The following is a 20429-nucleotide window of genomic DNA, read 5'->3' as shown; positions in this document are numbered from 1 at the left end:
GAGCAAAGGTAGCAGATTTGCTATTGACACAGGCCCAGCATGGTGGATGACTCAGGACAGGCTACAGTGACGTGTCCAGGCGGGTCGGGGACACTAAGGGTAGGCAGTGAGGGCCTGACAGGAGGTGGGGTAGGGTTCAGACAGACTAGATGTCCAGGGGAAGGGAAACAGAGCCTGGGGCAACACCAAAGGGAGGCCTGGTAGAAGTACCAAGACCAATTCAAGCCTCAAGCTTGTTCACTTTCCACTCCTTTCTTGGGCCATGGTTGAAGAAATAAACAGCTCTCCCAATTAAGGCCTTTTTTTTTTTTTTTTTTTGCTTAATGAACCCTTTTAGGAATGAAAGGGGCTTCCCCTGTTTAGAGCTCAGCCTTGGGAGCTGACGCCCCTTTCCTCCATGTGAACCAAAAGAAAAGTCAGTTCCCAAAAAGGAACAGTTTGAAAAAGTACCACAGTCTGAAGAATACTAGTGTATCCACTAGACAGTGACAGCTGTCAAGCTATAGGCATGGCCTAGTTACCAGGCCCATTGCTGTCCAGCTTAGCTGCTGAGTGCCTGACAGAAGGCTCCATTTTTTTCATTTCCCCAATTGCTCTAACCTCACCACTCCTACATCTTTGTGGAAGGAAGAACTTTAAGGCAACACAAGGCACCACCCATGGGTTCTTGCAAAATGTGTTTCCAAACAGCCTCCAAGCTGCTCGGTCCTTCCTGGATTCTGAACACAGAAACACTTTGGAACTAGCTTTATCTTAACAAATGTTGCTGAGGTCAACTTCACATGCTCCTCTAGATGCACCTTCTCTTTATTAAGCCAGATTTCTTCTAGTGGGATTTTTCTTCTTTAATCCCTTTTCAGGTGACTTTTTCCTCTCATGAATTGTGGTATTTTTGGTCCATCTCTGCTTGACCAGAATAATGGCTCACTTTGTAGTCATTTGTGTTCACACGTCAGCACTTTGGTCTGCAAAGGCTCATGTGCAACTCCACATACAGCCTGGATAGGGCTCTAATGGGACAGCAGCCTCACTCCAGCTCCGGCATTCGGCAGAGGTGCTGCTACTAGACTGGCAGGCCTCCTCACTCGCGCCCGGCCTGCCACACACCTGGCACCTACCTGGTGTGAGTGGTCAGTTCCCCGGGTCTGCCTGCCCACAGATCCCATCACACCTGCCCCACTCACCCACAACCAGTACCCTTACCCCACAAGGTGTTCCTAACAAATAGCAGCCTCTGAGGTCTCTGTTATTCCCAGACACTAGGCTAATGTTTTTGGTCTCTGTTTATGCACATTAGCGCTGTTTCTATTTTGAGTTCACAGTCTATGAAAGTTCTCTGGATCACTGGAAGGAGCTTAACAAAATTGCTTTTTGGTGATTTCAAGAAAGTACCTGTAAGTGGGACTTGGTGACCGTAGGTGCCCACTTCATTGCCTCCTGTAGGATCATTCCACAGCGCGCCGCGAAGTCCTTCACGATGCTCTGGAAGAGGGTGTGATCAAGCCGAGGTCAGTGTATCTGGGCTGTCAGAGGATGTCAGCTACAAACTGTATTTAGTTACTTTTGAGGGCTGAAGTCATACCCCTAAAATGCATGTGTTGAAGCCCTAGCCCCCACTACCTCAGAATGTGACTGTATTTGAAGATGGTGCCTTTAAAGAGGTAATTAAGGTAAAATGGTATCATATGAGTGGACCCTAATCCAATCTGACTGTGTCCTCGTAAGAGAAGATTAGGACACAGGCACAGAGGGAAGACATGTGAGGACACAAGAACACGACAACCATCTAAAAGCCAAGGAGAGAGGTGTCTGAAGAAACAACCCCGCCAACACCCTGACCTCAGATCTCCAGCCCCCAGCACTGTGAGAAAATAAATTTCTGTTATTTAAGCCACTCAGTCTGTGGTACGTAATCATGGCAGCCCTAGCGAATGATTAGAGTGACTATGTTCTAACACTGAGCCTTGGGGTATAGGGCACAGACATCCTGGTCTGTGGTCCTGGTGTAAGGCTGGGCGGCAGGGCCTACACTAACAGTGCCTCACACGGCCACTGGGCAACATATGTCCTGAGTCATTAACTGAAGGAGAAAGTAGGCCATGGCAGGTAAGAACCAGTGCAGGGGCCTCGTCACCGTGTGGGGAACTCCCTGCCCACAGCTGGAGGCCCAGAGGTTGGGACATGACCTGGCCCTAGGTCTGAGCTGTGGTCTGAGCTGAGCTTCAGTCAGCCACCATGAGGGCTCTGAGTCAGACCTCGCACAGCACAGCCTCCTTATCCGGAGCTACTTACTCCATCTATTTCCCACAGCACCACAAAAGGCGAAGTCGTTCCTCACTACCACAATGACAGGTAGTCTGCACACCTCACAGCAGTGAAGTTCATCTGACAGTCATACTGGCTCAGGCAGCTTTGAGAAGCTATAAACTGACAGGCAGCAGAAAACCTCTTTGGCAGCTGAACTAAGAAAGGGCTTAGAGTCAACACGGCTGTGGGGCAGGAGGAAGCTTAGTAGACAGTCCCAGCTGGGAGTGAGTCAGCACCCCACTCATATTGTGAGACTTTCTCTCCTGCGGGCTGGGAGAGAACGCTCACACCTTAAACTTCTGGGGACTGAATGACACAGTGTGTGCAATGTGCCAGCCCTGACACTAGAGAAGGCAATGAAAATGGCTGTTAATTAGGAGACGGCTGCCACCTACCTCTCGGGCTTCACAGGTGTCTGGAACAGTGATCCGATAGGGGGCGTCAGGAATGTCGTAGTAAGGCTGGTCCTTGTGAATGTCCTGAAAACAACCAAGCTCCCTTTTCCAAACCGCCTTCCCTGGGTGCCTCTGCTCATGCTGGGCAGCGGTGTTTGCCTCCATTCCCCACACCTGTCCGGTCTGTGACAGGCTTCCAAACTTACTGCAGCTCATTGGTAAAGGCCAGGACGGGATCTGGCTTCCCCACCCCCAATTTGGCCACTTGCAGCATAAATCAGGCTCTGGTATATGGCAGGGACACTCACAGCGCTCAATGACAGTGACAGGGTCTGGAGGATGTCCAGCATGGTCTTCAGCACTGTCCCGCTCCAGAGCAAGTGGGGAAACCTGCACAAACAGCCATATCTCAGGGTCCAGGAGACAAATCTTCAAGGAATCTGAGTTCCTTAAAGTGCTGCCTCGAGGGGTGGGGCAGGGTGGGGTAAAAGCCCTACCTCCTGCTGCCCAGCTGGCGGTTGGAGGAGGTCAGGAGGTCTCCCAGGCAGGGCACTCTGTCAGAAACACCCCCTAGGCACTTGCCAGTCCCACTCTTCAGAGCCTAGATGTGGCCTCACGTGACCTGCTCTCAACCTAACACTGATACTGGCTGGGACATGCTCCCTCACTCCCCAAAGTGATCCTCCTTGTTTTTGACCAGGGGTCCCCAATATTTTCACATGATGGCAAAATAGAAAATGGCCATATTTGCATGACACTCTAGCTCAAAGAGAAGAAGCTGCTCCTGGATGTGGTGGCCAGGGTGAGGGGAGCAGACTCTGTATAGCTGTGACTCATCATGGCCCTCTGCTTAGGAGGTCCAGCTCAGACACATGTCATACACGTGCTAGACTTGCTTTCTGGCCCTGCCTAGACCAGGCGCACAGCACCTGCAGCAGGCTCCAGAACTCCTGGACGCTTGCATGGAGCTGAGGGCAGGCCCAGCGTGGCTGTTTGCTGCCTCTGGCCTTTACATTGCAGACAGGCTGGTCCAGCCCACCTTTGAGGGTTCTCGTCCATGTGGGGGCATGTCCCTTGAAAGTCTGCTTTGGCTCCCAGCACAGAGAGCCTGGAGTGGAAAAAGGTCTGTGTGGGCTCTCCTTCCTCTCTGAGGAGCCTGGAAGACACTGATTCTACCAGGGACCTCTGGCTGGGCTCTGGGGTAGGAGATATCACTTAGGATGGCTGTGAGCTTCCCAGAGTGAGCCCAGAGAGGCCCTGTGGCAGGGGAGGGTGGGATGCAGAGACACAGAGACATAACACCCCTTGTCAGGAGCTGCACTGTAAGTAACATCAATAGCTCAGAGTAAGTAGAGGTTTCAGGACCAAACTTCAGACCCTGCAGCAAATTCCATGACATTCTGAGGGAGGCCGCATTGCCATTTGAGAGTTTAAATTCTGACTCCAATTTTGCTGCATTGATAATGTAAGGACGGTTCTTCCCTGATTCTAAACCTAGAGGCGCGCGCACACATGCGGGCTCACACACACACACACACACACACACACACACACACACACACACACACACACAGCATTAGAAGGAAAATGAGCTTACTTATCCACTAGACCAGACAGATACTTGTCTGCCACCCTCCGTATCCTCTTGTGAATGTGGTTGAAGTTCACCAGGAGAAACTGCGCATGCCGCTCCAGCTCTTCCTCATTTTCCTTGGTCTTAGCCTGGAGATTCAGAAGAGACAGGTACAATAGGCGCCCTCCACATGCTTCCAGCAGACACACGCTCGCGCTCTGACAAGGCTTACTTTATCTGCCATCATGTTTAGGAAGGCATCAAATACTTTGTCTGCGACGGCAATCACACACTGCATCATCCCTGAAATGAGGAGGGAGTTTCCATGGGTCAGAAGCATCAAGAGAAAGAGACCAATCCCGGCTACTTTCAAACATAGTGTTTAGAAATGATTTTGGATTACAGACAAATGGCAGAGAGAGCACACAGTTCCCACATACCCTGGACCCAGTTTCTCCTGATATTAGCAGCTCAACTTGTCAAAACTAAGAAGTCGACACTGATATACCGTTAGCTCAACTTCAGGCTTTATTTGGATTTCCTGTTTTCCCACTAATGTCCCTTTTCTGTCCCAGGATCTAATGAAGATGCCATGTGGCATTACCCATCAGGTCTCCTTTGTCTCACACAATCTGTGCTGATTCCTTGGTCTGTTCTTGCCTTTCATGAACCTGACACTTCTGAAGAGCACAGGCATTTTGTAGGATGTCCCTCAATTTAGGTGTGTCTGATGTTTGCCTGTGATTAGACTAAGGTTACAGGCTTTTAGGAAAATCCCACAGAGGTGAAGTGGTTTTGTTGCATAGTAGCAGGAGTGTGTGAAATCAGTATCTCCTACCACTGGGGAGGATGACCTTGATCGCTTGGGTACAGTGGTGTCTGCCAAGTTTCCCCCTGTCCAGTTACTACTTTTCTCTTTCCATGCTCTACTCTTCAGAAGGGAGTCACTGAGTCCAGCCCACACTCAGGGAGGGGAATTAAGCAGCAGCTCCTGAAGAGAATGTAGGCATAAGAAAAACCGCCACAGTAACTGGAAAATACCCTGGGTAAGATACTTAAATGTGTTGATTTTTTTCTTTTTTTGTATTAAGTAGGCTCCACACCCAGTGTGGAGTTCAATGCAGGGCTTGAACTCACAACCCTGAGATCAAGACATGAGCTGAGATCAAGAGTCAGATGCTTAACCGACTGAGCCATCCAGGTGCCCCTGGGGAAGATACTTTGAGGTCATGCAGACATCTCATTTCTCTTCAAGATTTTGCCCACATTTTAGTATCTGTCAGTGGGATGTGCTTGCAGAAGGCACTCTGGCTCTCACTAGGATTTTGTTTTCTTCATTTTTTCTACTTTTAGTAATTGGGATTCTGTAAGGAAGTTCTGTCCCTCTTTCCCCATGTTTGATGTATTCAATCATCTAATCAGTATAGACTCATAGATATTTATTTCAGTCACTGGGTCATAATCCAATACTGTCATTATTTGCTGCCCAAATTGTTCCAGCTTTGGCCATTGAGAACTCTTTCGGGGAGACTCAAGTCCTTGTGACATGCCCACATCCCTTTTCTTTTCTTCTTCCTTTCCCTTTTTTTCCTTTCACAGGACCTTCCTTTCTGGCACTACAAGGTGTCCCAGGCTCATCTTGTATTTTCCCTGCCCCAATTCTCTGTAGAATCAACCTTTTTTTCCTTGGACACTTGGTTCCTTTTAATGCAGAATGGTATTTAGAAAGCAAGATCTGAGCACTGGATGTGCTTGTTGCCACCAGAGTACAAAGCAGATTTTTTTTCAAGTTTATTTATTTTGTGAGAGAGCGAGTGAGTGGGGTAGGGGCAGAGAGAGAGGGAGAGACAGAGAATCCCAAGAAGGCTGCACACTGTCAGTGCACAGAGCCCAGTGAGGGGCTTGAACTCATGAACCGTGAGATCATGACCAGAGCTAAAATCAAGAGTCAGATACTTAACTGACTGATCCACCCAGGCGCCCCTACAAGGCAGATTTTAAAAAGCAACAGTACAGCACAAGCATCACAGTGCTGATGTAATAAAGTGCTGCTTGCCCACCAGTGCTGTCCCACTTATCCAGTGTCCTTTTTTTTTTTTTTTTTTTTAAAGATTTTATTTGGGGGTGGCACAGTTGGTTAAGCATCTGACTCCTGATCTCAGCTCAGGTCATGACCTTACAGTTTGTGAGTTTGAGCCCTCCATTGGGCTCTGCACTGATGGCATGGAGCCTACCTGGGATTTTGTCTCTCTCTCTGCCCCTCTCACTTGTGCGCACATTCTCTCTCAAAGTAAATAAACTTAAAAAAAGTTTTCTTTAAGATTTTTTAAAAAGTCATCTCTACACCCAATGTGGGGCTTGAACTTACAGACCCTAGATCAAGAGTGGCATGCTCTACCAAGTGCGCCAGCCAGGAGCCCCATCCAGTGCCTTTAGGCTGGCTAAATGACAGAGCTGTAAGGTCAGCAGGGCAGAGAGATAAGGAGGTGCCGCACCTCTGTGCCCCAGGCAAAGCACAGAGCCGGAAACACAAAGATGCATCGCATATGTGTTTTTTATGAGGATAAATGGGCCCCCAAAGCTCTCAGACATGGAAAATGATTAGTGTGACGTGGACAGATGCCCAAACAGGGAGAGGCTACTTTCTCAGAAGTTGGGTTGGTGGATGAAATCTTGTTTGGAGGGGTGTGTTTAGTGTAGTATCTTTTCATATAGCTCTAAGGAAACTGAAACTGTAAGTTTCTAATAAAAAACAATCAGATAGTAGTGGTCAGATGCCAGTCATCAACGCCCAGTAGCCTCTCTGGAGATTTTTACTTAAAAACAGCCACTTTGCTTTTTGCACTTTCCTTTTACACTTTAGCTTGGGACTACCTCGGTCTTAGTCTGCACTGACTGACTAGGCAGCTGGCAGGCTGCATTCCAAGAACACATGGAGGCTGGGCTCACACCTGCACAGAGGAGGTGCCAGCCCTCCCCTTCGCAGGCTGCTAGATGCTTCTTATAACCTCCTTCCTGCTTGGTTCTGAAAACTCATGAGTAACACATCTCCATAGACATGTCCTTCCCACCTCTCATGTTTTAGGAGAGAAAAGGAAGAGGAAAGTACACTCAGTAAATATACATTTATTGGCTTAACCTAAGTGCCATACTCAGAACAAAAACAAATAACCCATTTGGAAATCATGTGGAAGAGTATGGTGTACTGTGAAAATTAAAAAGTGTCCATAAGGTGCACATCAGTTCCCAGTGCAATTATGACAAAGTAACAGAAAAAACAGACCTTAGGAGAGAGAGGATGACATTTAGCTTTAGAAAGGTATCTTATTCTGTCTATAGATACTCTCAATAGGAGGCTGGCAAAATGTGGTAGGTTCTTAGGCCCCTTTGGGCTAGTAATCTCAATTTTTTTGTTGCCTACCTTCCCTCCTAGAGCCAAAGAAGCTCAGGGTGACCCAACTGTCTAGCACAAAACAACTGTTATATAAACAATGGGCATCTGGGTGGCTTGGTCGGTTTGGCCTCTGACTCTTGGTTTTAGCTCAGATCATGACATCACAGTTTGTGAGTTTGAGCCCCATGGAGGACTCTGCACTGGCAGTGTGAAGCCAGCTTGGGATTTTCTGTCTCCTTCTCTTTGTGCCCCTTTCCTGCTTTCTTTCTCAAAAATAAATAAATAAACATTAAAAAACAAAACAATGGGTGGATGGACAAGGGGAACAAATCAATGAACAGCTCAGTCAGTGGTTAACAGTGTCTCTACTATACTCTCAAGTGGTCCTTGGGCATGTGTGTGGGACTCTCTGAATGTGGGGCTTCCTCTTCCTGTGTCTACACCCTGGTGGGAGGGGTTTCCTACCTTACAAAATTGCTTGCCTGCACCTCCCACCATGGCCTCTAAAGAGCTCCTCCTCCTCTAATCCTTCCCCCTACTGCCAGCAGGGGGAGCTTCCAGAACCCATACACTACTTCCTTGCCTACTCCACAAAAATAAATAAACGTACCTAATTTCCTGACTGTCATGTAGGAGTGATGTGATAAGGGTTCTATAAAGGACTTACTGGACAAAGGTCTTATATGAAGCAGCACCTCAGAACCTTGGGGTGATTTTATTTTTTATTTTTAAAAGTTTTATTTTTACGTAATCTCTAGACCCAAGGTGAGACCCAAATTCATAACCTGGAGATCAAGAGTTGTACTCTCCACTGACTGAGCTAGCCACGTACCTCCTTGGGGTGATTTTTTTTTTTTTTGGACAGAGAGAGACAGAGCATGAACGGGGGAGGGTCAGAGAGAGAGGGAGACACAGAATCGGAAACAGGCTCCAGGCTCCGAGCCATCAGCCCAGAGCCTGACGCGGGGCTCGAACTCACGGACCGCGAGATCGTGACCTGGCTGAAGTCGGACGCTCAACCGACTGCGCCACCCAGGCGCCCCTCCTTGGGGTGATTTTTAAAAGGATTTCTTCAAGGACTGATTTTTCAACAATAGGAAAAATGGCAGAAAAATTATCTGGGGATTAATTCTCTACTGGCAAGAACAAGTTGATAGATTCTTCAGAGTGCCAATGACTTCTGGCATGGAAAGGTCTCCTCTCTACTTAATAATAAATTTATTGATTTTAAGAATTGTCAATTAGCAGTCTTTGAAATATTTACCCACACAGTTAATCAATCAGAACTCATGGCCATAATGTACCCAAATATTTAAGCACAATTATAAAACTGATCAAGTTCTTCTAAGCATATAATTAAAACATAGGTCTAACATTTCAGAGTCTCTTATATTTTTAAACACTTTAAAAATCAACACAGAGACCAAAGCAATGATGCTTAAAACCTGTCAGTGTCCTTATACTCAAACTGGTTAAACAGTGCCTATACTATGCATTTAATTTTTTTCTTTGCTATCTTTTTTAAATGTTTATTTTTGAGAGAGAGACACAGAGTGCGAGTGGGGGAGGGACAGAGACAGAGAGGGAGACACAGAATTGGAGGCAGGCTCCAGGCTCTGAGCTGTCAGCACAGAGCCCGACGCAGGGCTCAAATCCACAAAGTGTGAGATAATGACCTCCGCAGAAGTCAGACACCCAACGGAGTCACCCAGGTACCCCTATTTTTTTTTTTAATGTTTATTTATCTTTGAGAGACAGACAGAGAGACAGAGAGAGACAGAGAGAAACAGAGAGACAGAGTGTGAGTGGGGGAAGGGCAGAGAGAGAGGGAGACACAGAATCTGAAGCAGGTTCCAGGCTCTGAGCTGTCAGCACAGAGCCCGATGTGGGCTCGAACTCATGGACCGTGAGATCATGATCTGAGCCGAAGTCGGACGCTTAACTGACTGAGCTACCCAGATGCCCCTGTTATCTCAATTTTAATAGCTCTTCTTATTTTCATTCCTATTCTTATCTTAGGTTTGCCCTACTAGAATTCCAGTAAGTATAATATTTTAGTACCATCAGAGAGTTTCAATTATTTCTCTGTTTTCCCAGGAGTTTGCTTTTAGGACTGGTTGCAGCTGAGACCCTCTGTGCACTCTGGATCTGAGGACATTTGCATCATAGGACTTGCAAGTCTTTGTGTTTCATATAGATTTTCCTATTCTGAAACCTTCCCAGAAATGATGTGGCCCTTAAATCGGATGTTGCCCACAGGTCCTGACCTGCTGCCCTGACATTCTGACCTGGCCTGATGACACCACTGGAAACATTCATGGTCCTGAGCAGGGTCTCCTTATAACCAGCATGAACCATACTGAGGCATGAAGCCCTCGTGGAAGGTCTGGGTATCCTCACAATGAACTCTCTAATAGCTACTCTCAGCTAACAGAGCACTTTTAACTAGCCATTCTGTGGGATGTCTCTGCCTATCACCTGCTGGGCACCCTTTCTACCTGTCAACTCTTGGAGACCAGGCATGACTTTATCGTGGGTGCCATGTCTCTCCTTGAACTGTGTAGCTCTTTCTTTGTGTTCCCTCTTTCCTGATTACATAAGAGAAACAACAACCTATCTCTACTTCACAAATACTTAGTGGAAAAAACAAACATTAGATATATATATCCTATGTATTATGTTATCACTACATATTATATCATAACATATATATAATATGTTATGTGTGTTATGTTATATGTGTGTATACACACACACACATTAGCATAACATATATATATGTTTTTTAGCATAACATATATATATGTTTTATATATATATATAAAACCTAGTATATTTGGATATACACATCCTAGTATATTTGCCCTTCTTTTAAGCAAAATATGTATTCATGTTCAAATTATGATACTTTGCCCACTGGGAGTCCTTTTATTTTTTAAAATATTTATTTTTGAGAGAGAAAGAGAACGTGCAAGTAGGAGAGGGGCAGAGAGACAGGGGGACAGAGGATCTGAAGTGGGCTCTGCACTGACAGCAGCGAGCCTGATGTGGGGTTTGAACTCATGAACTATGAGATGACCTCAGCCAAAGTCAAACGCTCAATCAACTGAGCCACCCAGGCACCTAGGAGTCCTTTTAAATTGGTTCTTAGTCTTCTTTGCCTGCTCTGGACATTTTTCCTATCTATCTATCTATCTAAACATTTATTTATTGGGGGGGAGGGGCAGAGAGAGGGAGACAGAGGATCCGAAGCAGACTCTGCCCTGTGAATGCAGAGCCCAATGCAAGGCTTGAACCCATGAACCATGAGATCATGGCCTGAGCCAAAATCAAGAGTCAGCTGCTTAACTGATTGAGTTAAGCCACCTAGGTGCCCCTACTCTGGACATTTTTTTTTTTTTTTTATTTTTTTTTTTTTAATTTTTTTTTCAACGTTTTTTATTTATTTTTGGGACAGAGAGAGACAGAGCATGAACGGGGGAGGGTCAGAGAGAGAGGGAGACACAGAATCGGAAACAGGCTCCAGGCTCCGAGCCATCAGCCCAGAGCCTGACGCGGGGCTCGAACTCACGGACCGCGAGATCGTGACCTGGCTGAAGTCGGACGCTTAACCGACTGCGCCACCCAGGCGCCCCTACTCTGGACATTTAAAAAGCATAACTGCTCCCTGGCAACAATAAGATGCTCCAGGTTCATCAATGATTATCTGAGAAGCCCAGGATCCTTTCAGCATGGGATAGTATTAGAGACTGAAATTTGGGGGCTAGAGCATACTCAAGCATTGAGGGTAGGCAAGAGTGATGCTCCTTAAGGCTATATGGTTATGTTATACATTTTTGTTGTTATTTTTAAAAATTTATTTTTTATTTTTTATTTAAAAAAAAAATTTTTTTTTTAAACGTTTATTTATTTTTGAGACAGAGAAAAAGAGCATGAACGGGGGAGGGGCAGAGAGACAGGGAGACACAGAATTGGAAGCAGGCTCCAGGCTCTGAGCTGTCAGCCCAGAGCCCGACGCGGGGCTCGAACTCACAGACTGCGAGATCGTGACCTGAGCTGAAGTCGGACGCTTAACCGACTGAGCCACCTAGGCGCCCCTAAAAAATTTTTAAATATTTTACATTTTGAGAGACAGAGACAGAGCATGAGTGGGGGAAGGGCTGAGAGAGTGAGAAACAGAATCTGAAGCAGGCTCCAGACTCTGAGCTGTCAGCACAGAGCCCAATGTGGGGCCCGGACCCACAAACTGCGAGATCATAACCTGAGCTGAAGTCGAACGCTCAGCCAGGTGAGCCATCCAGGTGTCCCTTGTTTTTTAAAGGCAATAGAAGTTTACTAAATATACTGCAAGAGAGTGGCAGGCAGGACAGCAGAGAAGAGGCATGAGGCAGTGGTGTGGAATATACTGCTAAGGTTCTATGTTTTATACTGACCTTTCCAATGTAGTATGTAACTTCATAAAACTATTTTCTTCACAAAGACAGAAAATTGGTAGTATTCCTTTCTATACTATTAAAGCTCAATTCATCATTAGAGTACCACAATAATCGACTTACCAGATTTGTCTTTCTGAATAGCTTTATCTTCAAAGTAGCAGAACATTACCTGGAAGCGGTCAGGATCTGTTGAACGTAGTACCCTAGCAAGGAGGACAGTTTTGAGTAAATTTTAAAAAATCCAGGCCCTCCCTATCACAGATTTGGTACTGCCCAGAACTGCTGAGGCCATGAGGAACCAAGTGTCATAGACTCACATGGACTTTCTGGAGGACAATATCCACCATCTGTCATAACATTCCCACACTGTTCACCCAGCAACCCACCACTAATGATGCATCTTAAGGGTAATGTGCACAACAGTGCTGGCTGAATGTCCATCAGTAGGAAACTGGTCAGCGACACCAAAGTACACCTATTCAGTGGCACAACATGCAGTCACCAAAATGAAAGATAACTCCAGAAAAACATCGAAGATGCACTATTACATGAGAAAGCAAGGTGTGGAGAAAATGGGTACAGCATAATGTTAGTGACAGGTTTCCGAAAGGCCTCCATGTGCCTTCTGTGTGTAGGATATTTATGTTTGCATTTAAAATTTCTAGAAGGAAAAGTAAAACTATCAACAGCGGGTATCTCTGAATTCAGGGCCTGGGAAGTGAGACTTGTAGTTTTCATCTTTAGCGTCTTCTGTACCATTTCAATATTTTCCTTCTCTTTTTTTGGTTTATGCATCGTTTTTATTTTCAAAGTAAAAAATATCTTTTACTTTGGGGCAAAGATAGAAAAAGAAATGCATGCACTTGAACCATAGTCCCTGTGAAGGGCCATTCAGAGTTTGGGGGGCTCCACTAAGATAGTGCGGCACATGTGCACACAGGCAAGCACTTGGTGGAGTCTATCTGTGGGCTTCTGCACCAACCTTTTGTGAGTCAAACTGCAGTAGGGCAGGCTGTGTGGCTTTAAGTGCATGCATTCTCAAGTGTTCACGTTCACACAGCTTTTATGTAATTGCTCACACTGTCCACCTCGCTGTTTTAACATTCTCCTAATAACCAGTGGCTGGGAGTCTGAGCCAGGTTCTTGAATAAAGGCTTCAGGGTTGCTTCTCTGTGCTAACAGTGCTCGCAGAGGCCTGGCAGGCAACCTGGAGTGGGAACTGGGTTCTTGGGAGCTGCCTGTGGGCCGTCCCCTTATGGTCCTGCTCTACCAGCCCACTCAACAGCCTGTCGTGAGACCCCATTCGTGGGCACACTTGTGGGGAAGCAGGAGACAGCCCTGCTGGCGGGCACATGAGGCTGAGAGGGTCTGGAGACATCGCTTGTAGCCATTCAACTTAGGAGCAAACAAGGTTTTTGATCTGTGTTGGTTTGCTTGTTTTGTTTTAGTTGGGTTTCTCTTTGAAAATATACTCTTTATAATAAAAAGGATGAGAGAACTACACTAAGATGCTATAGGGAATGGTGGTGAGGTGAGTAGTTTTTCCTCTCCACTTATTTCCAAATTTGTGTGTAATGTTCTACTACTTTTATTAAAAAAAAAAAAAAAAACAAAACTGTAATGAACAAAGAAAAGAAGGCCAAAAGCTCCTTAGCTCTGTGGGACTTTGGGGGAGAATGGTTCACTAGTTTTTAAATTTTGCTCTGTTGTGGCACCCTCAGGCTACCAAGCGGCCGGGAAAGGAGGACAGAGCTGGAAAGTAGGGGCTCACTCCCACTTACCCAAAAGAGCCTTAATCTAGGTTATATGTTGAGCTTCCTAGCAAGAGGTCTTTTACCAGAGGCTTTCATGGCACCAAACAAAGGTTTAAATAGTGGCATTTCCCAAATATTCCCCCTTTTAAGAACTACCAGTTTACTTTTCAAACCATTTGGTAAGGTTTATCCTATAACTTATTACACCTATCATGTGACTTCAACAAACAGATTATGTATAACCTGACTTTTTTAAGTTTATTTATTTTTGAGAGAGAAAGAGAGAGACAGAGCATGAATGGGGGAGTGGCAGAGAGAGAGGGAGACACAGAATCGGAAGCAGGCTCCAGGCTCTGAGCTATCAGCCCAGAGCCCGACGCGGGGCTTGAACTCACGGACCGCGAGATCGTGACCTGAGCTGAAGTCGGACGCTTAACCGACTGAGCCACCCAGGAGTCCCTAACCTGACCTTTTTTGATGACAGGGATGCATCTTTCTGTAGCTAGTGTATTCAGCTGCAGCCCTATGGTGCCTCAGAGCTTACCATGGTGAGTCTGTACCATCCACATAGGCAGCTGGGCTCTGAGCATTCTAGCTGCTTCCTCCAGTCTTCATTTACAAGAGGCAGCATGGCACAGTGCTTAACAGACTTGGATCTCAATCCAAATCAGGGTTTATTACCTTGGGTAACTTACTTAACTGTTCAGTGTCTCAGTTTCCTCATCTGTAAAATGGGTATGTAATAATGCCTACCCCATAGGCTTGTTGGAGAGCGTGTCAATACAGGCAACTTAGCACAGTGCCTGGTACGGTATAAGTACTCAATCTATGTTAATATTGGTGTTGTTATGATGACAATTATTACAGTTGTTAGGTCTGCTATGGTTACATATGTATCTTGAGCATCTGCTAACTGTGGGACTGTTTTGGGACAGGCCCCTTCCCATTTCCAATATGCTGTTTGTACTCAGCTGTGATCCTGGAAACCAGTTCAATGAATGTCTTAGAACATTTTCAGTGAGGGCTGATCCCTAACAGGGGCTCTTAGTCAAGTGGACAGAGTTTGAAATATCTATCGTGATGGCTCAGAAGCCTATTCCCTATAAGGAGAGGATAAATAAGAGAGTTATAAGATGTGGTGTTTGGTGCTCAGGAGGGAGGAGCACACAAGAAAAGCAGAGGGTGTTTTTGTTTTTTGTCTTTTTTTTTTTTTTTTTTTGAGCAGCAGGCAAAAGTTTATTAGAGTATAAGATTAGAAAGTAAGAATAATAGGAAAGCTCTCTTTACAGAGACGGGACATTTGAAAGTGACTGCCTCTGTTTTTTGCTTTTTAAGAAAGCTTACATGTCTTAGGAGGAACTGAAGAGTCCCACCCCCAGAAGGCACAAATATATAAAAATTAGCTCCAGGGGCTGTATTGGGAGGTAAAGGCCTGTATACCTCATATATTCCAGCCGATAAACAGACAGGAGATAGGTGGACATGGCAAAGTCCAGCTTGTTGATGAGGGCGGACACTTCGGGGGCAGGGTCCAGCAGGTTGATGATGGTGCTGCGGAGCTCACTCAGTTCAGCCTAGGAGGAAATAAAAGGCTCAAGGGCTCACACAAGCACCTGGAGGGGAAAGCGGCCCTCCTCCAGGAGAGGTGGATAACATGTGATAACAAGGACAAAGAAAGGATCTGCCCATTGTTCAAGAAAGCTTAGCAAAATCCCTGCCCTGCATCATCTATCCTTGGCAGGGTGAGAATCCTTACAGGGGTGACTGTGTCGTTTTTCATGGCCGAGTTATACTGGAGGACGGAACGCAGTGGTTCTTTGCTGGGAAACGTGAGCAGGGGTGACTTGGTGGCTATTTCACAGACCCCCTCGTACCATTCTTCTGGCCAAAGTCCTGCAAGAGAGTGCCCATGAGTGAGACCACCACCTTGCTCAAGAATCACTACAGAGCAGTTGACAATGACCATTTCTACAGTCGTGGGTCCTTTGCTTGAGCCAATTACCCCAAAATGGGGCACAGAAATGAGTTTGTCTTCTAACTTGGATGTTTTTTTTTCTAAGATTCATGGTATTCTTAGAACCCTAAAATACATCTGGGAAGTATAACATTTGCATACACACTTGTAGGAAGCAGCAGCTGAATTTGAACTAGTTTTGAATGCATACACATTCATAATTAGGTAGAGTCCTACTTCCACCTTTGTTTTCACTCTGCACTCTTGTCTTCCCCAGAAGAGCAAGTATTGCCCTACCTGACCCCTCCACTGCGAATCCCATCAGCACAGAATAGAGCCAGAAGTCCCGGAAGAGCTTCTGCAACCGAGGTTTGGCTTCTTTGATGGGAGGCAACCTTCGGGTGAGCTGATATACCAAGGACAGAGGGAGAAAAGGAAGTTATTTGCTTGTAAGCCCTAAAACCTACAGATGTGAAATCAACCACAGATTCATTCTCCCAGAACCTGTCAGTCATTTTGGGTAGGAAAAGACACACTGAGCAGTGACCAACACCTCTTGATCAGTTCACTGGTAAATACTCACCCATTCGGCAAACATTTATTGAGTAGCTAATGTGCACCAGGCACCATGCCTGGGAGGTGAAAAGCCCCATTCCTGCAGAGGACTTGCTGCCTAGTTTGGAGGCAGGTGAGGAAATAATCACAGTGTGGCAGAGATCCTGGAGAAGGTGTCATGGGTCTCAATGTTACTATGCAAGGAACTCTTAGCCAGGCAGAGAAGAGAAAGCAGCCTATCCTGGGTAGGGCATGGAGGGCCTGGGGAGGCTGGACCTCAGGTGAACAGTTGTGACTGAAAAGAAAGTGTGATCGTGAGAAATCTCGTGGATCAAGGAGAAGTGGTTTTCAGATCTTTTCTGGCGGCGCAACTTTTCCAAACAATAATCTTGGGCAGAATCCCAAGATGTAAAACAGGTATAGGCAGAGTTGCTTAGGCACAAGAGTGAGAGGCTGAAGTCCCTGCATCCTTGCTCCAGGTGGTGTCCCGCCAAGTATAAAGCAGGCAGTAGCTTGTAGTTATGCAAAAAATGTTAAATTTGCGCACCTCACCTATTGGACAAACTGGTCCTCACAGAACCCCCAGAGGACGTCAAGCCTCCTACGGTGATAATCAACTTACGATGAGGGGTCTCTGCAACACAAACATTCATGAGTGCCAAGTATGGGCCAGGGTCACGGGGTAGGACACATGATGATACCATTGCTGGCAGGGGTGGGGGATCACAGAGAGAGATGGGCACCTGAACCCATGACTGGTAAGGACTATATAAACTGGTACACTATTTCCTGGAAAGCAATTTGGTAAAATGAATAAAAAATTCTAAATAATCCCATCATTTCACCAAAAATCTCCTCTCTAGCAATGTATCCAAAAAAATCTGAGTTAGGCACAAAAATGTTGTAAGATTTGTTAGAACAGAAAAAAAAAAATAAGGGCACCTGGGTAGCTTAGTCAGTTAAGTGTCTAACTCTTGACCTCAGTTCAGGTCATTATTTCACAGTTCTTGGGTTCAAACCCCAAGTTGGGGACTGTCAGCACAGAGCCTGTTTGGATTCTCTCTTTCTCTCCCCCGCCGCATCCCTTCCCCTGTTCATGCTCTCTCTCTCAAAATAGATAAACTTAAAAAAAAAAAAAAAAAAGAGCTGGACGCTTAACTAAGTCACCCAGGCACCCCTGGATCCTGGATTTTAAAAAGCTATCAAAGAAAAATAAATAAATAAAAAGCTATCAAAGAAGTCATGGAGAAATCTGACTGGGATATGGCTGATATAAGAGAGGAGGATTGATTTTCCTAGATGTTAACAGTGGTGCAGAGTAGGGCAGAGACCCTTCCATTTAAGAGACAAAGCTCCAGCGCCCAGGGCTGAAGTGTTATGACTTCCACAACTCCCTTTCAAATACCTCAGGAGATACCCTCAGGGGGTGCACACACAGGGAATTAAGCAGATAAGGCAAAATAGTAACTGTTTTATCTAGGATGTTGGTATATGGATGTCCATTATTCAATTCTTCCAATTGCTCTGTATATTTTTAAATTTCATAATAAAAAGTTGGTGGGGCACCTGAGTGGCTTAGCCAGTTGGTTAAGCATCCAACTCTTGATTTCAGCTCTGGACATGATCTCATGGTTCCTGAGTTTGAGCCCTGCGTTGGGTTCTGTGCTGACAGTGCAGAGCCTGCTTGGGATTCTCTCTCTCCCTCCCTCTCTGCCCCTCCCCTGCTTGCTCTCTTTCTCTCTTTCCCTCTCTCATAATAAATAAACTTAAAAAAAAATTTAACAAAAAAAAGCTGTAAAACATACCTAACCATAAGGCAAGCCTTGTAACTAGAAAGAAAACAATGGAGTATGTGTGGCAGAAGGTACTGATTTACAGTGGGGGCCAAAACTATACACCTCCAATGGGGAACAGATCCAAAACTGTCAGAATTGTCAAGAAGGGCTGTCAACACTCAGTTACATGATCAGAAACCTAGCTATGTAAGGGGCAACTGGGTGGCTTAGTCAGTTAAGCATCTGACTTTGGCTCAGATCATGGTCTCATGGTTTGTGGGTTTAAGCCCTGCTTCAAAATTCTCTCTCTCAGCCCCTCACTCACTCACACTATCTCTCTCAAATATAATAAGAATAAGAAAAAGAAATCAAGCTATGTAAGAAACATTATTAGTTTAAAATAATCTAAGCAATATATACTCATAGAAAAGAAATTTCAGCAAAGAAGTACATAGAGTGAAAAAGGAACACTTTCTACCTGCCTTCCGTGTCCAATGTTAAAAGCTGGCTGCATCTCCTTCCAGACCTTTCCTGTGAATAAACTATGTGTGGTGAAAGTGATAATAGCTAACATTTACTGAGCATTTACTGAGCGCCGGGTGCCATTCTCTGTGCTTTCCACACATTATTACCTCATTTAATTTTCACAGCAACCTTATACAGTAGGTATAACTACTGTTTCAGAGAGGAGAACACAGAGGGCAGGAGGTGGGATTCCTGTCAGAGTAGCCAGTTCAGCCTTGGTGAAGCCCAGAGCAGATGGTGTGAACACAGCAGCGATGTGGTGGTCCAGAGAGACAACTTCCATGCAGAAAGAACAGCCAGTGCTAAAGCTCTGGTGGGGGGGGGGGGGGGGCAAGCTTAGTGTGTGAGAACAAGGTAGAGGTGGAGGGAGCTGGCCTGGAGCAGATTATTAGATCCCTGAAGATTCCAGACAGAGGTAATGGACACTCTGAGCCAGCGTAATGGTGCCCACACTGAAGTCCTAGTACTGAGTAGGAACGATGAAGATTCTGAGAAAGCAACGTGTGAGTAAAGCTACTGAGTGCTAACCTAGACCCAAATCCAGCCACTCTTGCCAGGTCTTGAACACAATGGACAGCCCTTTACATGCCAGAAATTTCTCAAAATGAGTAACACACAGACGCCCTGCTATGTATGGGCTCCTTAAGAGCACCTACAGAGTCCCCAGAGAGTTATGTTCTCCCTTTAGAGGGTCTCTGGGTGACAAACACACTCTCAGGTACCAAAATCAGGGAGCAGCACTCTGTGACAAGTTGGTCTTCTAGGCAATCCAGAACATTCCTATAATAACATTTTATTTATTTATTTATTTATTTATTTATTTATTTAGTGAGAGAGACAGAGGGAGAGGGAGAGATGGGGGGAAGGGAGAGATGAGGGAGGGGGGAGAGATGGAGGGAGGGAGGGAGGGAGGGAGAGAGAGAGGGAGAGGGAAGGAGGGAGGGAGAGAGGGAGGGAGAGAGGGAGGGAGAGAGGGAGGGAGAGAGGGAGAGAGAGAGGGAGAGAGAGAGGGAGAGAGAGAGGGAGATAGAGATAGAGATAGAGATAGAGATAGAGAGAGAGAGAGAGAGAGAGAGAGAGAGAATCTTAAGCAAGCTCCACACTCAGCATGGAGCGTGACACAGGGCTCAATTCCACAACCCTGGGATCATGACCTGAGCCAAAACCAAGAGTCATATGCTCAACCAATTGAGCCACCCAGGTACTCCAATGATGTTTTAGATTACAGAATTTAAAATTAATTTTATGTATTTATTTATTTACTTATTTATTTTATTTATTTATTTAAAAAAATTTTTTTAACGTTTTTATTTATTTTTGAGACAGGGAGAGACAGAGCATAAACAGGGGAGGGTCAGAGAGAGGGAGACACAGGATCAGAATCTGAAACAGGCTCCAGGCCCTGAGCTGTCAGCACAGAGCCCAACGTGGGGCTCGAACTCACAGATCGCGAGCTCATGACCTGAGCCAAAGTCGGCCGCTTAACCGACTGAGCCACCCAGGCGCCCCTAAAACTAATTTTAAAGAGTGATCCTAGCCCCACAGATCCCTGTGAATGCCTAGGACCCGAAGTTTGGGAAGCACTGTTTGGTAATACCCTATCTGTCCTGCAAGCCTGGCACAGAACACAGTGAGTGAACCCTGACTGAAGAAAGTTCAGTGCCAAGGTCTCCTTATGTTATAAATCACTCATCTCATTCCCTTCCTTCACTTTTCACAGAGGGACATGCTAATAGAAGCATGGGGACATGTGCCTAGTAG

The 20429-nt window shown here is 45.7% G+C and overlaps 1 protein-coding gene across 1 annotated transcript in view; it reads right to left on the bottom strand.

Annotated features, from left to right (window-relative positions):
• PI4KA (phosphatidylinositol 4-kinase alpha) overlaps window positions 1-20429 on the bottom strand; it is a 114268-nt gene that overhangs the window by 31195 nt on the left and 62644 nt on the right. Inside the window, exons 20-28 of the mRNA XM_019437386.2 lie at window positions 16111-16219; window positions 15616-15752; window positions 15300-15433; window positions 12226-12308; window positions 4508-4578; window positions 4300-4424; window positions 3011-3092; window positions 2703-2786; window positions 1393-1482 (exon numbers count right to left, since the gene is read on the bottom strand). Coding sequence (XP_019292931.2) covers window positions 1393-1482; window positions 2703-2786; window positions 3011-3092; window positions 4300-4424; window positions 4508-4578; window positions 12226-12308; window positions 15300-15433; window positions 15616-15752; window positions 16111-16219 — 915 coding nt within the window. The remainder of the gene's footprint in view (window positions 1-1392; window positions 1483-2702; window positions 2787-3010; window positions 3093-4299; window positions 4425-4507; window positions 4579-12225; window positions 12309-15299; window positions 15434-15615; window positions 15753-16110; window positions 16220-20429) is intronic.

This window comes from Panthera pardus, unplaced genomic scaffold (genome assembly GCF_024362965.1).
Source record: "Panthera pardus isolate Hobbes unplaced genomic scaffold, ASM2436296v1 HiC_scaffold_15, whole genome shotgun sequence".
Lineage (NCBI taxonomy): Eukaryota > Metazoa > Chordata > Mammalia > Carnivora > Felidae > Panthera > Panthera pardus.
The sequence above is the reverse complement of the archived record's forward strand: the minus strand, read 5'-3'. Positions and strand labels throughout refer to the sequence as shown.